This window comes from Pseudorca crassidens, chromosome 2, assembly GCF_039906515.1.
Source record: "Pseudorca crassidens isolate mPseCra1 chromosome 2, mPseCra1.hap1, whole genome shotgun sequence".
NCBI lineage: Eukaryota > Metazoa > Chordata > Mammalia > Artiodactyla > Delphinidae > Pseudorca > Pseudorca crassidens.
Genome location: NC_090297.1, coordinates 7,380,246 through 7,400,348, shown reverse-complemented (window position 1 = coordinate 7,400,348; position 20,103 = coordinate 7,380,246). Strand labels below are relative to the sequence as shown.

Sequence of the window (20,103 nt, the reverse complement as noted above, 5' to 3'; positions counted from 1 at the left end):
AGTTGACGCTTCCATAGATATTTGTAGAAGGAACGAGTGAGTTTGCCCAAGATTGCACAGCTCACAAACAGCCGCGCTGCCTTCGAGCCAGGCGGTCAGACTGCAGCGTGATTCTTAGTTTCACCGGGTCAGCTCTCGTGATATTGACTTCACCACGTTGTAAACCTTCTGGTCCACAGTCTCATCCCATCACAGGACCTGTGTGTGGGTCACCACCGGAGATTACTCATGCAGCCTCCGAAATAAATACCTGTGTAATGTGGGAAGCCTGGTCACCAAAGTGTGTTGTAAGTTGTCACTCATCAGACATTCATGTGAAGCCCACAGGGTCTGGCCCACATTGTTTTCTTGGGGGTAAAACTAAGAGAATAAAGTCTTGCTCTTTGTCATGTATTTTAGGAAATCGAAACGACTCAATTCCTTATTCAGCCCCTTTTCTTAATCTGCTGAAAGCCTGAGTAGAGGTGAGGGTAAGAACATGTATTGTACGTTTTATATATTTAATGGGGAGTTAAAAGCTGGGACCACTTCACAGGCCACGTTGTTGCTGTTTTGACGGTTACCCCTTCTTCACTGCCTGTATCGGAAGCTGAACACCCTGCACTCCCCACCCCCCTCCCCCCCCCTTTTTTTTTTTTTTTGCGGTACGCGGGCCTCTCACTGTTGTGGCCTCGCCCGTTGCGGAGCACAGGCTCCGGACGCGCAGGCTCAGCGGCCATGGCTCACGGGCCCAGCCGCTCCGCGGCATGTGGGATCTTCCCGGACCGGGGCACGAACCCGCGTTCCGCGCCTCGGCAGGCGGACTCTCAGCCACTGCGCCACCAGGGAAGCCCCCGCCCCCCTTTTTGAAGCTCTTCCCTTTAGTAGGTGGTTCCAGAAGCATTCTTTTTCCTGCCTTCCTAGACTGAGTACAGACATTCTACAAGATTAGTTAAAACAATTACGATACGAATGGAATCCAAAAGAAATTTCAGGGGGAGAACGGGAAGTTTACTTTTGTTGATGTTAGAACCAGCTCAGATCTGTGCTACTTTTCTCCATAGGGCTTCACGACCACACATGTCTGCCCAGTTTTGCTTTTTCAGCGTGTGCAGCTGGGCTGGCATTGTGTTTGCAGCAATGAGTTGGATGTGTTAGGTTAAGCCACATGAAGATGCCATTTTTGTATGTTGAAAATGTCAAAATATTTGAAAAAATGGAATGTCAGAAATTTTATGTGATTCAGCCTAGCATAAGGCAATAATCAGTTGAGTAGCAGTTTTAACTAGGTAAGGATCCAGATGTCAGGACAGAAACTTCTTATTAACAGTTACTGACTAGAGTGAACTCATGTTGGATGCATTTGCCTCCAGGAAAGGTTTGAGATCAATAATCATTAGATATGAGGTAGCTTTGCTAAGTCTTCCAGAGAATGCAAAAAAGCATTTCTCAAAACACTGATCATCTAGGTGGGAAGGCAAAACCAGCATTGTCAGAGAGTTAAGCAGGGTTGCCAGGATGTTTATAGTTCAGTGTCAGGTGAGAGAGGCAGAGCGGTGTGGACTGGAGTTCATGAAAAGGCAAGGTGATGGGGGTTAAAAAAGGAAAGGGGGGCTTCCCTGGTGGTGCAGCGGTTGAGAATCTGCCTGCCAATGCAGGGGACACGGACTCGAGCCCTGGTCTGGGAGGATCCCAAATGCCACAGAGCGGCTGGGCCCATGAGCCACAACTACTGAGCCAGCGCGTCTGGAGCCTGTGCTCCGCAACGAGAGGCCGCGATAGTGAGAGGCCCGCGCACCGCGATGAAGTGTGGCCCCCGCTTGCCGCAACTAGAGAAAGCCCTCGCACAGAAATGAAAGACTCAACACAGCCAAAAATAAATAAATAAATTAAAAAAAAAAAAAAAAGGAAAGGAGGTGATTTCCAAAGATAGGCTTGAGCTCCTGTCAAGGATGGGAAGGAGGTCCAAGGGCAGTGAAGGGCGGAGGGGAGGCTGGGGCAGAGGTGGGAGCTGGCAGGGCTTCCAAAGAGGTGGGCGAATAGTTAGCTCGTGTGGCTTGTGGAGGAGCAGAGGGTTGGAAGTGAGCTCAGGGCTGCACGGTTCCTGTTGTTAAGTTGAATGGACGGGGTGTTACCTTGCACGTGGTTTTCTAATCAAGTTTGTGTCCTGACATCGGATCCATACTTATTTAAAACGGCTACTCAGCTGATTACTGCCTTATACCAGGCTGAATCACGTAAAATTCCTGACATTCCATTTTCTCAAATATCTTGACATTTTCAACATACAAAAATGGCATATTCATGTGGCTTAACCTAATACATTCATCTAGATGGTCCTGGGGCCCATCCGTTGAGTGCAGGTTCCCCTGTTCTACTCTTGCCTGTGTGAGTCTGTACTTGCAGGAGCACAGTTTAGAAATCTGTAACCAGCCCGTGAGGTTTGGAAACCACTGATGGGCCAGTCTCTCAAGTACGCACTGCAGCCCATCTGCATTGGAGCCACCTGGCAGTGCTTATTAGATTACTGAGCTCTGCCTCAGAGCTGCTGAGTCAGAAGTTCTGGGAATGGGACTTGGCAGACTACATTTTCAGCGAGCTTCTGAGGCAGTTCTTGGCACACTGAAATTTGAGAACCATTGCGGTAGTCTGAGGAGCTTGGAGGACATAACCCTTGGGTGTATGCTTTTTGTACTTTTAAGGTATCTTGAAAACCTGTTCTGATTAGAGCCACACGTGAGCTTGTTCTAGAAACAAGCCTGGACCCGTAAACAAGGAAGTCAAAAGTCGCCATAAATAAGAGTCAGCCTGGATGTCCAGCTGGTGGGTGTGGAGAGACGCCAAGGAGAGAGAAGTGGGTTAGGGAGGAGAGTTGGATTAGCGGGGACGTTGTAGTGGACACTTGCTGCTCAGGAAATGTCCATTTTCCCTTAACAGCCCCTGGTCTCTTTCCTGTCGGGTCCAGGTCGGTGGCTGTACAACCCATCACCCTGCTTTCCCCAGCCAGGCACACGCATGAGCCTAGCAGGGCCGACCGGATGCTCCCTCTTGGGATGTGAATATCGAGCAGAGGGACAAAGGCGCTGATACCAGGTGTGGTCACATTCATTCCTGTCCAGACCATTTTGCTCTGGGACTGTTGTGGCTCGTCTTTGCTGGTCTCTCAAGCTGCCTTGGTTTCTGACAGTTTCCTAAGTCCCTTTCTCTGGCCTGCAGTCAATTCCATGAGTTCCCAGTGGCTCTTCAGTGAAGGCCCTTTCGCTGAGTTAGCTGGAACGGATATCTGTTGCCACCAGAGGACCCTAAGTGGGTTTTTTTTTTTTTTCTTTTTCCCCCGCGTCACGGCTTGTGGGATCTCAATTCCCTGACCAGGGGCCAAACCTGCTTTCCCCTGCAGTGAAAGCGTGGAGTCCTAAGCACTGGACCTCCAGGGGCTTCCCCGAGCCCTAAGTGTTGGAGTGGCGCCCACGATCTGCATTAGCAGTGTGGTGTGAGGGCAGGACGGCACCAGAGCTGGTGAGGCTGCAGGAGAGGCTCTAGAGACACCCCTCTCGTTTGGGGAAGAGTTTGAGACCAAATTCAGATTTGGAAGAAGATGGAGAAAGAATGCCAGGCCAGCCAGAAACCAAAGGGACAGAAGAGAAAACACTGTCGGCCAAGAACCTGGATGCAGCTGGATGGCGAGAAGTCATATCTCTACTTTGCTGCGTTCACCCATTGTTATATTTTTATGTTTTGCTTTTTAAAAATTCTTTTGACTATTTTAGATGATCTAAAGGGAATGAAGAGTGGAGAGAGACAGGGGAGGGTTTGGTGCATTCTGAGGCCATCACAGCTAGAGGGGTCGTCCAGGAAACCTGGTGGGGCATTTCAGATATGACGGGATTCATCTAGCGGAGCAATGGTACGTGGTCTGGATTGAGTGGGAAGGAACAGGACAGAAAGAAAACAATACGAGAGGTGATTTTGAGGGGTCCTTCTTTGCTGAGGTTGGGAGAAGGCTGAGTCTGGGAGAGCAGCCTGAGGATGCAGAGGGCAGAGGTGCACTTTCTGTGTCATCACCATGGTGCAGCTCCACCTGATACAAGCGGCTCCCACGTAACCACACGTATGTAACGGTCATACGTGTGTCACTAGAACTGTACGCACAAGTGTGAAGGAGAGGGGAGAAGAATGAATCAACGACCACTTGAAAGTTTAGAAAGATCAGCTCCCAGGAGAATTATTGACAGAAATTGGTCCCTGGTTTGGAGGAGGACAATCATAAACTGAACGAGAGGCAGTAGGATACTCCCTATGAAAATATCCAAGGGATTATTGTTCATTTTGTGGGCTGTGTAATGTGCTTGTAGTTATGTTAAAGAGAAAGGTCTTTATCTGCATCCAGTGAATGTTGTGTGGATGAAAGAGATTAATGTGGGGCTTTAAAATCCTCCAACAAACAGACAAGCGGGAAGTTTGCTTGGGATAAACAGGCCGAACACCTCTTTCGTGAATCTTCTCCTCTTTTCTCTGCACCTCAGTTCCCTAAAGGGCACCATCAGCTGAAAACCCGGGCGTTCCTCCCAACCCTCTCACTCTCTCTGCCCAGTGGGCTGCAAAGTCCTGTCCATCCTCCTGAAATCCCTTAAATATTTCCTGCTGACACCGCCTTAGTCTAGCCCTCATCAGATCTCATCTGAAATACTGCAGTCGCTTTCACTCATTCACTCGCCCCTCGCCTGTTCCAGTCGGATCCGTCTTCCTCATTAGAATCGGGGTCCCCGGTTGGACGAGTAGATGGACCCCGAGAAATGCGTGTACTGGCCAGTGTGCAGACGATGGCTTAGAAGACCCAGCAGAGACACGAAGGCCACGCAGGTGGTACGGAAAGCCCAGGTCTGCCCGGGGTGAACTTCACGCTGCTCCTGTTGCATCAGGCTGCCAGCCGGCGAGATGGTTTTAAATCATTCCAGGCAAAAGGCCCCAGTTGACCTAGCTGTGTAATGAGCACCGTGGATCTGAGGCACCAGGTCCTAATGATGTAGCCCATTTGAGTAGTGACTTAGGTACAATCGGTGGGGTATGTGGCGAAGGTAACACATGTACGTTTTTGCTGTTCTCGTTGTAAATAGTTCCTGTCTTCTAGAGAGCAGCCTGGAAATACATGAGTTTCAGAATAACGTCTGTTCTTAGATTTGATAATCATCCGTTTGAGGTGTTATTCCGTAACAAATCGTGGTAGAGGCACGTGTTCAAAGCGGAAGTACAACCCCCCATTCCTCCCTCCGGACCTTCCTTCCATGGTTTCTCCCCATGTCGGCTGAAGGCAACTTCATCCTTTGCAGTTTCTCACTCAGAATCCCTCAGCCCTGGCCTTACTTTCAAAACCCATCTGACCACTTCCCAGCGTCCCGTGTCCTCCCTGCTGTGTCCTTCAGCATCTCTGCCTGGGTCACTCCAGTGTCCACCTTTGCCCTCTGACAGACGTATTTTCGGCACAGCAGTCAGATGGATTCTTTCAGACTATGAGCCATATTTATTTATTTCTCTGCTCAGAACTCTCCAGTCATGCCCTCCTCACTTGGGGGAGAAGCAGCAATTGTGTAGTAGCTGCCGTAGCTTCAGGTTGCTTGTCTGTATCTCACCTCATCTTTTGTCCTCCCCTGTGCTCAGCCACTGAGCAGCACACGCCTCCTTGTTCCTGAGCCGGGCCAGGCCCAGGTCTGCCTCAGGACCTTTGCACTCACTGTTGCCTCTCTGTGGAACTCTTCCCCAGATGAGCATGTGGTTTGCTCCCTTAGCTTCCTCTGGTTTCTACTCTGACGTTACCTTATCAATGCAGCCTTCCCCGGACACCTGAAGTATCGACTGGAAACACCCCGGCGCTTTCCTACCCTCGGAGTCCTCCCTCCCCCTCCTCCTAGCCTGATAGCCTGAAGGAGTGACTGAGGGAGTTTCAGCTTTTGGCAAACAGTTCCACTCTCCTCATAATCTCAGAAACAGTCTCAAGGACATTGCCTGAATGATGAGTGTCTTTAAACTCTTACTCAGCAATGCACCAAGTAGGCGGCATCACCCAGGTCAGACGCTTCGTCCCAGGGTCTTAAATCTCACTTCCCTACACAGCCGCCTTGTCGGCAAAGCACGTGCCGTCGCGGTGAGCGACGGGGGGCGGCCTCACAGTTTCCTCTTCGGAACAGCAAACTCCAAGTCAAAAACCGAGACGTTACCTGTGAATTCAAGCAGGGCAACCTGATTTACCTTAACGTGTACTATGCTGTGTTGGTACCTTAACGTGTACTATGCCGTGTTGGTACCTTAACGTGTACTATGCCGTGTTAGTACCTTAACGTGTACTATGCCGTGTTGGTACCTTAACGTGTACTGTGCTGTGTTAGTACCTTAACGTGTACTGTGCTGTGTTAGTACCTTAACGTGTACTGTGCTGTGTTAGTATACACCCGAAAAGTGTGAATGCAAGCTAGTGACTTAGCGTTCTGGAAAACAGTTGGACGCAGCTGTTGTGCTCATGGTGGATTCCAGAGCAGTGATCAGCCAGCCTTTCTGTCAAAAGCTGGTAGTGAGATTTCGAGGCTTTGCAGCCCACAGGGTCTCTTTGGCAGTGACCCAGCTGTGCCACTATCGGGGGAGGGGAAAGCAGCCCTAGACAAGATATTAGTAGGTCTGTGTCCTCCCCCACCACTCTGAGCAGTGCTGTCCCGTAGAGCTTGTGATGGTGGTGGGATTCCCTGTCCACGTCTCCATTCAGTAGTTACTAGTCACGTGTGCCCGTTGAGCCCTTGAAATGCAGCCACTGCGACCGAGGAACTGAATTTTTAATATCACGCACTAAAATATGAATTTTAGTTCAGTTTTTAGCAGCCCCACGTGGCTAGTGGCTCCGGTACCGGGCAGCACAGATCTGGAGAGAGCCTGTGTATGTGCCCAGGAAGCAGGACAGAAGGACCCACCATAGCCTTGTTCATACACAGCAAAACACTGGAGTTACGGTGTGTTCACACAATGGGAAATAATTACAGTGACAGCAGACGTTTGCGGAGCGCTTGCTTTGTGCCGGGCAATGTTTTAAGCGCTTATGTTTTAACTCACTGGGTTCTCCCTGTGCGTGCTGGTGAGAGTGAGTGAACTATGTGACTGCATACGCCAACGAGGACGAAGGCATCTCAGACACGCACGGTTGGAAAAGGTCGAGTGAAAAAGCAAGTCACAAAAATCGCACACCATATGATGGCCATTTTTTGAAACTCAAAAATAAACAAAATGAAACAACACTGTTGAGGGATATGCAAATATGTGGTAAAACCATTAAAAAACAAAAAACAAAAAACAGGGAATTGAGGCTGTGTAACCTCTGGTGGGAGGGATGGTTTCCCCGGCGAGGCCACGCTGCGTCCCGGGAGAGGGACTCCTGATCTTCTCGTTTCTGCTCTGTAGGGGTCGCAGGGTGAGGTGAGCAGGATTTATATTGACTTGGAAGAAGAGCTGTTTTCACAAAATAAAAGCCATGATCGTTGTAGTATCGCTACAGTTAGTACCGAATCTGGTTTCAGTTCGCATTTAAGTATATGTTCCATTAGAAGAGGGCTTTGTGTTTGTTGCCTTGGTTGGGTACTTTAGGTGAGAACACATTGTTATTCAGCTCAAGAACAAAGGGTTAAAGTCAAACCCTTTCCTCCAACTGTTCTGTTAAATCTAAGACCAGTTGAAAGTTACCAGAATCTAGCCAGTGAGAACTTAGCTTGAAAATGAAAATCCGAAAACTGTAAAATAACAACTAGACTCACTTAGAAACCGTTATCATCAAAGCAGTCATGAAGAGAAAAATCCTCATGACACCTGAGGGTGTGAGGAGACTTTATAGCGGTATTTCATCACTAGGCTAGAGTAATCTGTGGTAAGTTGGATTCATAGAGATGTTTTGTTACTGAAGATGCAGTTCTGCTAAAGCTGGCTACCGAATTTGTTGTTAAATTATGTCAAGCTTTTCTGTGTAATATGTGCATCTTTGACTTTTTTTTTTTTCCTTATTGTTTCGGCTTCCTTCTTTCCTGTATTACTGACATGGGTTTATCTTTTCTCCCTTTAGAGAGTTTTGAGGTGACAGTCACCAAAGAAGGTGATAAAGGGTTCTTTCTATGCCTCTTATGAACATTAACCCACTAACTTTGTTTATAAAATTGGGAATCAGCCCTTAAACAGAAGAAACTGTCATGTTCTCTTACCCCTATTTATTCTCCTACTTTATTTCTATTTTTAAGTATATTGATGGAAATTGTATGTAACCAGACCCTTGGTTAGAAATATCTGGAAATCAGACATCCATTTGAACTATAAGGATAATCCTGTTCCTTTTTTTAAAATTGGATTTAAGAGATTCACTTTGTAACCATTTTCTACTAGTTGTAATTTTGGAAGAGTTCAGTTTTACTTTTATGTGAAATATACTCTGTGAAGTTTTATACATACATCAAAGTATTTGTATGTATTCTCCCATGGGCCAGAATGGAAACCTAGGTTTTAACTCCTAAATAAGCTTGTAGACCAACTTGGATGTGCTTACGTTCCCAGGCAGGCTTCTTTTTCAGGTCCGATAGGATAAAGTCCGAAACAAGGCAAGTCTAGCAAATCCCTCCCGAGAATGGAAACTGTATCTTAATTGTAGCTGATAGCTGTTGAAATGGATGCCTGAAAAGTTGGTATTTCTACCGTTTTCTCATTCAGTAGTTTGTTTTGATTCCCTAATTTTAGCCAGGCTCATTGCACAGGAAGACTTGTTTCTTCGATTTTTTTTTTTTTTTGGACAGACTTTCTGTAATAATGGTGCTGAACCTATGCCTCACTGCTTCTTCCTCTCTCAACACTTAACTGTGCTTTCTAGCCCCCTCTCTGGTCCAAATCAAAATGGCTGCGCAGCCCTCCCAGGTGGCTGGGCAGCTTCTCCGTGTTATCAGGCCCTGGCTGTTTGCTAATGACACTGCTTCGCCCTGGAGCTCTCCCAAGTACTCCTGTGAAATGCCTGTCCATATTTTCCTCTTTCTCTTTTGTATTCCTGCATGAATGGATGCAAAGTTTAAACAAGTTGCTTGGAAAGCCAGAACATGCTTCTTTTTACTAAAGCCCCAGAACTTACCCCCTGTCCAAGCACAAGTGCCCTTGCTTTGCTCACAGACCCCCTAAACCCCTGGCTGCCAAATTGTTGTTGTTTATTTTCTTTGGGGGAGGAGGGGAGTGTGCCCTTTGTTTGTGTGGCGGAAACTCTAACCCGTGCTGTTTTGACTCCCTAGGTGAGATTTGTGGATTTAAAATTCATGGGCAGAATGTCCCCTTTGATGCAGTAGTGGTGGATAAATCCACTGGCGAGGGAATCATTCGCTCAAAAGAGAAACTGGACTGTGAACTCCAGAAGGACTACACCTTCACCATCCAGGCCTACGACTGCGGGAAGGGGCCTGACGGGGCCAACGTGAAAAAGTCTCATAAGTAAGTGAGCTGGACGGAGAGCGTGTGTGTGTAAGGAAAGTGGTGACAGTTGCCGCTGCCCCAAGACTTCTTGTTTTTGAAACATGAGGCAGAGGCTAGTTCCCAATTGTCCCCAGTGAGATTGTAGGCTCTTTGAGGGCAGGTATCCTGTTTACCCTTGTGTATGGCTCCCAGCAAGTGCCTGGCACATAGTAGGTGTTGAATAAATGAGTCATTTTATCCCACCAGATACTCTAGTAAAGAAACTAGGGCCTTACATTGAAAATTCAAAAAGCCTTCTTTTACCCAGAGGAAGGTATTTTGTTGTTACGTTTATCTTTTTTTTTTCCTGTAAATTTAAAACGCATGAAACGCTTTTGAGCTGGTGGAAGAGAGCTGGCTTCTGCACCCCATCCTGGGTGTGTTCACATCGTTCCTGCCAGTTGAGAACTACTGGTGTAACGGAGAAGATTGAACAAGACTTGGATTTAGCCTTTTTCTAGTCTTTTCTCCGCCACTTACTAGCCCTTCGACATTAGGCAAATTTAATTTTGTCGTGTCTCCGTTTCTCCTTAGTGTATTGGCTAAGGAAGGAGGACACATAGGTGAGGTGAGGTCGTGTAACCCATTGTGAGGGTCAGGATGGACGGGTAGCACTGGGGTGTGGAGGGTCTTGGTGAACAGTGGGAGTGCTGCATGCCAGTGAATCCTGCCTCTTCCTTTTTACAAAATGTGATATTATCATTTTCCCTGAAAAAGACCTCATTTCAGTCAGGGACCTTGTCTGATTCAGAAACATACCCTGGTCAGTAGCACGTGAGACTGACCGTTTTCTGTTTGTAGCCTGGTCTGATGACGCCCTAGTTTTCTTGTGCCCGGGCTGGGGAGATGGGACATGGAACCAGGAAGGGCAAGTAGAGGTCCTTCATTTGTTGGGTCAGCAGTGGATGCTATCCCAGCAGTGGGTTCCTGATGGTCTCTATTCCTTAGAAGCAGGGCAGAACTTGTTTTAATGCTCATAATTTCCCATCTTCTATCTGTACTTCTTAACCCTTCTTCCTAATTTTTTTCCAGATTTTGCAACAAAACATTTTTAACTTTTTGATTGGAGAGCAAACAGATGTCTAATATAGTTTATCTCCCTTCTGCCAGCCCTGCCACACATTGTCAAGAAAATCCCAAGTCTCTTATTTCATATTACTGCCTTTGTACCAGCTCTCTTACTCGCTAGGACTTGGAAGAATCAACCAGATTCCTATTTTAACTTTAAAAGTTAAAGGAAATTTAAGAATAGGGCGGAATTTTATTCTTGGGGTAAAAAAACAAGCAAAACACACAGCCTTTCTCCTTCCCCCTTCTTCCAGAGCCACTGTCCATATTCAGGTGAACGACGTGAACGAGTATGCCCCTGTATTCAAGGAGAAGTCCTACAAAGCCACGGTGGTAGAGGGGAAGCAGTACGACAGCATCCTGAGGGTGGAGGCAGTGGACGCAGACTGCTCCCCCCAGTTCAGCCAGATTTGCAGCTATGAGATTGTCACCCCGGATGTGCCATTTGCTGTCGACAAAGATGGTGAGCACCCAGGAGCGTTCTTTCCTCACTGCGGGGGAGATGGGGTAGGCAGCCCCTCTGTGCCAATCGGCTTCTAACCCAAACTTTGTCTGCACTTCGGTGAAACTCACAGTTAGTCCGTTCAGGCTGCTCTAACAAAATACCATAGACCTGGGGGGCCGAAACAGCAGACACTTACCTTTCACAGTTCTGGAGGCTGAGAAGTCCAAGATCAAGGTGCCGAACGTCAGTGAGGACCTGCTTCTTGCTGTGTCCTCTCGTGGCAGGGAGAAAGCTCTAGTCTCTTTCTCTTGTAAGGACACTAGTCCCGTCATGAGGGCTCCACCCTCATGACCTCGTCTAAACCTCATCACCTCCCAGAGGCCCCACCTCCTACTGCCATCACATTGAGAGTCAACAGTTCAACCTAAGAATTTGGGGGGACACACACATTCAGTCCATAGCAAGACCTAACTTGGTGTGTCTGTCTCACATTTAAGTTGTTTTGTTTTTTAGTTAAAGTGTAGTTGATTTACAGTGTTGTGTTAGTTTCAGGCATACTGCAAAGTGATTCAGTTTTATATATATATATATTTTTTCAGATTCTTTTCCCTTATGTGTTATTACAAAATATTGACTATAGTTCCCTGTGCTATACAGTAGGTCCTTGTTGGTTATCTTTTTTTTTTTAACTTTTTTTTTTTTATTAATTAATTTATTTTTGGCTGCTCTGGGACTTTGTTGCTGTGTGTGGGCTTTCTCTAGTTGTGGTGAGCAGGGGCTACTCTTCATTGCAGTGCGCAGGCTTCTCATTGCGGTGGCTTCTCTTGTTGTGGAGCACGGGCTCTAGGCACGCAGGCTTCAGTAGTTGTGGCACGTGGGCTCAGTAGTTGTGGCTCATGGGCTCTAGAGCGCAGGCTCAGTAGTTGTGGCACATGGGCTTAGTTGCTTCGTGGCACGTGGGATCTTCCCGGACCAGGGCTTAAACCCTTGCCCCCTGCACTGGCAGGCTGATTCTTAATCACTGGGCCACGAGGGAAGCCCTATTTTATATATAGTAGTGTGTATATGTTTATCCCAATCTCCTAATTTATTTCCCCCCCTTCCCCTTTGGTAACCATAAGTTTGTTTTCTATGTCTATTTCTGTTTTGTATGTAAGTTCATTTGTATAATTTTTTTTAAACATTCCACATTTAAGGCATATCATGATGTTTGTCTTTCTCTGTCTGGCTTACTTCACTTAGTATGATAACTGGTAGGTCCATCCATGTTGCTGCAAATGGCATTATTTCATTCTTTTTTATGGCTGAGTAATATTCCTTTGTATACATATACCACATATTTATCCATTCATCTGTCGATGGACACTTAGGTTGCTTCCATGTCCTGGCTATTGTAAACAGTGTTGCAATGAACATTGGGGTGCACTGTATCTTTTTGAATTGTGGTTTTCTCCAGATATATGCCCAGGAGTGGGATTGCTGGATCATATGGTAGCTCTATTTTTAGTTTTTTAAGGACCCTCCATACTGTTCTCCACAGTGGCTGCACCAATTTACATTCCCAGCAACAGTGTAGGAGGGTTCCCTTTTCTCCACACCCTCTCCAGCATTTATTATTTGTAGACTTTCTGATGATGGCCATTCTGACTGGTGTGAGATGATACCTCATTGTAGTTTTGATTTGCATTTCTCTAATAAATAGCAATGTTGAGCATCTTTTCATGCATGTACCTTTTGGCCATCTATGTCTTTGGAGAAGTGTCTATTTAGGTCATGTTTAAGTTTTTACTCTGTCCCCTGAAAGCCTCTTTTCTGGCACCAAATCTTGTGTTCTCTTACAGGGTGATCCTCTACTTTCCCACCAAAATCTAATAAAAATCCCCCGCCTAAGGTGTTTTTATTTTTTTATCTCCCTACCTTTCAGTCAGCGTGCATCCGAATGAGACTGCCTCTTAGTAAGTTTCGTTTTCTGTTCTCCATCAGAGTTGGCTTTTCTGCCTCGTCTTGAAGATGAAGGTTGATACCTCGCTGCCAGACACCCCGCCATCCTTAGTAACTGACTAGAATTAACTTATTCTGGAGCGCAGCTTCTTTATTAGGTTATGGCTTCTTGATGATGCTATGGTGTCTCCATTGTTAATGCATAGTCCAGAATCTTCGATGAAATGATGGACATTGCAAACACTTTGCAGACATTTGCACTCACGTTCAAAAAGCAGGCTTCTGTTCTACTGGCTGAGGGTAGGAAATCTCTCTCTAACAAAGTAAATCTTTTAGCAAGAAGTATTTAATGCAGCTCCATCTTGTATTTTTATAAATTTATTTATTTATTTGTTTTTGTTTCTGGCTGTGTTGGGTCTTCGTTGCTGCGTGCCAGCTTTCTCTAGTTGCGGCGAGCAGGGGCTACCCTTCATTGTGGTGCGCGGGCTTCTCATTGCGGTGGCTTCTCTTGTTGCGGAGCACGGGCTCTAGGTGCACAGACTTCGGTAGTTGTGGCACGTGAGCTTTTAGAGCGCAGGCTCAGTAGTTGTGGCGCACGGGCTTAGTTGCTCCGCGGCACGTGGGATCTTCCTGGACCAGGGCTCGAACCTGTGTCCCCTGCATCGGCAGGCGGATTCTTAACCACTGTGCCACCAGGGAAGCCCTCCATCTTGTATTTAATATTTGAAATACTTGAATTATTTTGTCTCTTTTATTCTCTTACATGTTAACTATTAAATCTTAAATATAAAACCAAATACAACTATAAGAATAAATGGAGGCTGAATTCTATAGGCTCATTCCTCTGCTTAAATAATCCTTCAAGGTGGATTTAGTGTGCGTTCAAGCTCAGGAAAGCATGAATGTTAATTACCTCAAGCATCAGTTTATTTCTGTGTCAGTGTTTCCAGGGCTGAAACACGTGCATTTTGTGTTTCAGCATAGGACGACAGAAGTCAAAAACAGTGGGTTTGAAATTAATCGGGGGAAAAAAAAAATATATATATATATATATATATATATATATATATATATGAATCACTTTGCTGTACACCTGAAACTGACATAATCAACTCTACGTTAATTAAAAAAAAAAAAGTCAGAAGAGAGAAGCACAATGGGTTTGGGTTCTCACTGTTGTTTTTCCTCTTGGAAGGTTATATTAAAAACACAGAGAAGCTGAACTCCAGGAAAGAGCAACAGTACAAGCTGACAGTCACGGCCTACGACTGCGGGAAGAAGAGGGCAACAGAGGATGCTTTGGTGAAGATCAGCATCAAGCCCACCTGCACCCCTGGGTGGCAAGGTGAGCCTCACTGTCTCTCTGCTGCTGTCACACCTGCTCTGAAAATCTGTTCACCACGGAGACCTAACAGGAGTTTTCTTCCCCCCCCGCCATCTGTGTGTGGGCCCACACAGGATGGAACAAGAGGGTCGAGTACGAGCCTGGCACTGGTGCTTTGGCGCTCTTCCCAAACGTCCACCTGGAGACATGTGGTGAATCGGTGGCCTCAGTGCAGGTGACGGTGGAGCTGGAGACCAGCCACATAGGGAAGGGCTGTGACCGCGACACCTACTCTGAGAAGTCCCTCCACCGGCTCTGTGGTAAGGAGGCGAGAGAGGGACCCTGAACCCCTAAAAGTCTGTTCAGAAGAGTGTGTGTGTGTGTGTGTGTGTGTGTGCATTTTAAGAACCACTGATTTGAAGCAAGTATTTCTCTAACATGCATTGAGAATCATCAAAATAGGCATTCTATAAGTGGAGTGAGCTTTTTTTTTGCTCACTTTTAAATCCCAAACTTTTTTTTTTTTTTTTTTGCGCGGTCCGCGGGCCTCTCACTGTTGTGGCCTCTCCCATTGTGGAGCACAGGCTCCGGACGCGCAGGCTCAGCGGCCATGGCTCACGGGCCCAGCCGCTCCGCGGCATGTGGGATCCTCCTGGACCGGGGCACGAACCTGTGTCTCCTTCATCGGCAGGCGGATGGAGTGAGATTTAAATGAAATGAGATGTTTATGTAAGGACTGAAGGAAAAAAAAGCTATAGGTAATGCAATAGCTTTTGGCAAACGTGAAGTAGAAAATGGAAACTAAGGAAACCTGCATCGAATTTATAGTCTTTATGTCCCACAAACAAGGTGTGGAGCAGCTGAGAGACAGAATGATCGCAGATCTGACCCAAGGCTAGTTCTCCATCTTCACTGTCAGTTTGGATATTTTCCTGGTCTGTCTGAATGAGGTAAAGGTGAGGTATGGATGCCTCTTGGGGAAGATGCTGAGGAGGAGTGTTCCGCTTGGCCGGTGGTAAAACACCAGTAACTTCAGTGGCCTCTTGATGCTCGGAAGGGCCTTTCGTAGGGAGCATTTTCCAGTACTCGTCTGTCTTTTCACTAAGTGATAATGACAGGTAGATTTAGGCAACCAGTTTTCTTTCATAATTGGCAATTGTCATATGAAGAATAAGCAAAAGGGAAAAAGTATATTCTCTGTGGCTCATCCTGATTCTGAATCCAAATATTCATAATCATGTACCTAAATGTATGTAAGTAAAGAGGTCTGGAATATTTTCTATTTTATACTATGTAAGTATAGTGTAAAAAACGTACTTTCTCGTAATGCCATTATTTTTTATGGTATTAAATGAACATTCTCTCAGCAGAACAGTTTAAAGGTAGAAAGAATTTTCTATTTGAGTGCTTACTGTACGCTAGGTCCTTCCACATGTGTTATTTCCTTTAATCTTCCCATCAGGCTTACAAAGGTGGTAGCATTGGCCTCGTCTTTACAGAAGAATTAGTTGAGACCGAGGGAGGCTGAGTCGCTTGCCCAAGGTCACACTTTTAGGAAGTGGCCGAGCTGGGATTTGGACCAAGATCGTATGATACTCAAAAGACCAGGCTGTCCCAGCCAAGTCATGCTGCCCCTAGGAATAGAGAAGTCAAGGGCCCAGTGGCTGTGAAAGGTTGCAGAATCTTCTGTGGATGAATTTAAAAGAAAATCGAGCCTGACAATGTGTAACAAAAGTTGTGAAAACGTTTCATGTTCTTCGGCTTAGTATCCCATTTCTAGGAGTTTATCCTAAGGGAATAATCATGGAGACACACAAAAGTCCTCGTCAAGGCAAGGTTTGTCACAGAGAAAAAATAGGGACAACTCCGTGTGCACAGGACAGATCAGTTAAATATATCACAGCACAAATTCTATACAGTGAAATGCTATTCAGACATTTTAAATTATGCTATAAAGAATATTACTGGGAATATATGTAGGTGTTACATAGCAGGACTCCACTTTTATAATATATTCATATTATACATATTTTATGACATATATTCATACGTATTATACATATTTTAATAATATGTGTACATTCATAAAGAAAGGACTGGAAGTGTTTATACCCAAATGTTAATAGTGGGTATGTTGGGGTGGGATCACAAGTAATGCTTCTTTTTTTTTCTCTTTTCTTTATTTTTTTATTGAAGTATAGTTGCTGTACAACATAGTGATTCACAGTTTTTAAAGGTTATACTCCTCTTTTTTTCTTCCTTTAAAAAAAAATCCATGGTTATTATTTATGAATCTTTTTAATAATAAAAACCCTTATTTTTGAGGAAAAGTAAACTGGAACTAGCAAACTGTGTAACCATTAAGATAAAAGTGGTACCTTAATACATGCACCCCAGTGTTCATAGCAGCACTGTTTATAATAACCAAGACATGGAACTCACCTGACTGTCCATTGACAGATGAATGGGTAAAGAAGATATGTGTATATGTGTATATATGTGTGTGTGTGTGTGTGTGTGTGTGTATATGTATACACACACGCGTGCGTGCGCACGCACACACACACAGTGGAATATTACTCAGCCATAAGAAAGAACGAAGTATTGCCATTTGCAGCAACATGGGTGGACCTAGAGATTATCATATTAAGTGAAGTAAGTCAGACAAAGACAGATATCATATGCTATCACTTATATGTGGAATCTAAAAAAAATTATACAAATGAACTTATTTATAAAACAGAAATAGACTCACAGACATAGGAAACAAACTATGGTTACCAAAGGTGGGGAGAGGAGGGATAAATTAGGACTTTGGGATAAATATATACACACTACCATATATAAAATAGATAAACAAGGACCTATTGTATAGCACAGGGAGCTATAGGTACTAACCTATAACAGAAGAGAATGTAAAAAAAAGAATGTATATATTTATATATGTATGTATAACTGAATCACTTTGCTCTACACCTGAAACTAACACAACATTGTAAATCAACTCTAGTTCAATTTAAAACAAACAAAGACAGTACCTTAGTGTGGCTTTGAAATGCTTATCCCTTTTGAGTTCGTCGCATGATGCATAGTGTCTCCATGTTGCTTAGGCGCTGCGTCTGGCACAGCTGAGCTGCTCCCTTCCCCGGGCGGCTCCTTGAACTGGACCATCGGCCTCCCCACTGACAATGGCCACGACAGCGACCAGGTCTTCGAGTTCAATGGCACTCAAGGGGTGAGGGTCCCAGATGGCGTCGTTTCCGTCAACCCCAGGGAGCCTTTTACGATCTCTGTGTGGATGAGGCACGGGCCGTTTGGCAGGAAGAAGGAGACGGTCCTTTGCAGCTCAGACAAAACAGGTGGGTGAGCTTCGCTGTAAGGGGCGTCCGCTGTAGCGGTGCCTGGAGGTGGGCCCCTTATTCTAACCCTAAAGGCTCCCACACGCTCTTGGTGACACACGTTGTTCTGTGCTCAAGACACTGCACTGGTCTCTGGGCGTTTGCTAGCTTTACTCAGTGGATTGGGCCCCTCTTCTCAGTAAAGCCCAAGCGTAGTTTTTCCTAAACCCTGCCTTGGCCCACCATGGAGAGTTCACCCGTGCTGATAAAACTGTGTCTTCAAGATCCATTCGAGAAATAGCTTTTAGTTCTCCTTTGGGTCTTAAGTCGGCAGTTTACTAGTAGAATTACTCTTCGCAGATATGAACCGACACCATTATTCACTCTATGTCCACGGCTGCCGGCTTATTTTCCTCCTCCGTCAGGATCCTTCAGAAGAGAAGAAATACAAACCTGCAGAATTCCACTGGAAGTTGAATCAGGTGAGTGCATGGAAAACTCACTGCTATGGGTGTTCTTCAGGGAGATTAAACGGGCACTGCGACCGTGAACAGGACCGGCTGTTTATGGGCAGGGTTTATTTACGATTTTATGATTTTTGTGTCTGTGGCTAATAGGACAGCAAATTAAATCCACTGAACTCCTTGTTACTGAAAGCCTAAGTTTGTTTTTTTACCTGTACGTGTTTTATACATAAAATATTAATACAGGCGTACCTCATTTTATTGCACTCCACAGATAATTGCAGTTTTTATAAATTGAAGGCTTGTGGCAACCCTGCCTTGTCAGATACTGTTAGCATTTTTTAGCAGTATTTTTTAATGAAGGTATGTACACTGTTATTTTTTTAGACATAAGGCAGTTGCACACTTAATAGACCACAGCATAGTGTAAACATAAATTTATATGCACTGGGAAACGAAAATAAATTCGTAAGACTCGCTTTATGGTGGTACTCGATTTATTGGTGTGGTCTGGAACCAAACCTGTGATATCTCCAAGGTGTGCCTGTATAAAGAAATGATATGTTTCAAATCCCAAATATCGTGTTATAATTTATTGAGATAAGCAGCACTTGCTTCAAAATTGGGATTGAGGTCCTTGTATTTGTTTATTATTTAAGGCCTTGCCTCCCAAGTTGTGCCAAGGACCCTGCGTGCCTCAGCAGATTCGGGGGTGCGATGGGATATTTTAAATATTCAAGGAACCAGCAATCTTGACATCTTTCAGACACCCCATGAACTATTAGCTCGTGGGAATTTATAGTTTCAACATTAGAGCACATTATACTTCTTGTGATGATGTCATATCTTTGCAAAGCTGATTTCCTAACAGTTGCTGTGATAAAAATCAAGTGTCATGTGCAAAGAATCAGTGTGTTACAGGAAATGAGGAGATGCTGTAAACTGAGAAAGCCTTTTCATTAAAATCACAGCAGGTCATTTCCTCTTGTGAGTTAGCATTGGGGCAAGAAGGAAACCTGAGCTTAATTTATTTGCCTCGTGGAGTTTGTGGATGAGAGCTGAAGTAGTGTTATATGTGCCTGTAGTTGGTAAAATATAACATTGTCGGACACAGTTACAAGATAGATACATAAGAGCACATATGAGAAAGGAAAAAAGTATGTGATGGTGGAAAGATGAAGTGACTGTCAAGTTGGCAGTGTTCATCTCTTACTGGTGCAGTTTTTATTTACATAGATCATTTCTTTCTCGGAAACTTTTGTCATCAGTTTTTTCAAGAAACTAAGAAAGGTATCATACAGAAAAAAATGTTGCAATGTAGGTAGACATTTTAGGTATAGTTCTGTTTTAGTAACCACAGTCTACACTTAGATAGTCAGTTTCTTCTGATGACATGTTTTAGAAACTTTATCATGGAAAATTTCACACATAGGTAAAGGTGGACAGATTAGTGTAAGGAACAACTCCACACACCCTGGCTTCAATAATTATCAGCTCTTGGTCAACCTTGTTTCATTGTTACCTCCACTATTAAGAATATTTTGTTCAAATTGTCTCATAGATGTTTTCGTGTTTACAAATTTGTCTGTTTGAATCGGGATCCAAATAAGGGGCCATACACTGGGATTGGCTGATAGATCTTTTGAGTTTATTTTAATCTGTAGATTTTCCTCTTCTCTCTTGGAGTTTCTTTGGTGACAGAACATGCTCCTCTCTCTGTGCTGTCATTTACCACACTCCTCTCTCTTCCTTATACCCTGTAAATTGGGACTGGGCTGTAAAGACTTGATCAGAATGGGGTTTGCATGTTTCTGATCTGTTTAAGCTCCGTCGGGTTGTTTCTCTTTGTGATTTAAGCAGCCGTCAGTGGTCAGTGTCACCACCCTTGTGGCACTTGATCTCTGGTCAGTTGGGTCATAGGAAGTGTGTTCTCAGGAAGGGCTCATGGAAACAGTTAATTCCTGAGTTCTTACGTGTTGTTTTAATAGTTTGTCTGTGGCCTTTATACTGAAGGTCACTTTGGCTGGATATAACATCTCT

General features: G+C 44.9%; 1 protein-coding gene across 8 annotated transcripts in view; it reads left to right on the top strand.

Moving 5' to 3' along the window:
* The window catches only part of LOC137215008 (beta-catenin-interacting protein 1), a 151,823-nt gene that overhangs the window by 116,835 nt on the left and 14,885 nt on the right, over positions 1 to 20,103 (top strand). For 5 of the 8 annotated variants that reach the window (XM_067719547.1, XM_067719515.1, XM_067719525.1 and 2 more), the window contains 7 exons: positions 8,069 to 8,098; positions 9,267 to 9,462; positions 10,806 to 11,014; positions 14,133 to 14,282; positions 14,396 to 14,581; positions 17,372 to 17,620; positions 17,960 to 18,081. In XM_067719547.1, coding sequence (XP_067575648.1) covers positions 8,069 to 8,098; positions 9,267 to 9,462; positions 10,806 to 11,014; positions 14,133 to 14,282; positions 14,396 to 14,581; positions 17,372 to 17,620; positions 17,960 to 18,081 — 1,142 coding nt within the window. The remainder of the gene's footprint in view (positions 1 to 8,068; positions 8,099 to 9,266; positions 9,463 to 10,805; positions 11,015 to 14,132; positions 14,283 to 14,395; positions 14,582 to 17,371; positions 17,621 to 17,959; positions 18,082 to 20,103) is intronic. The other 3 variants (XM_067719555.1, XM_067719530.1, XM_067719575.1) reach the window with 1 other exon arrangement.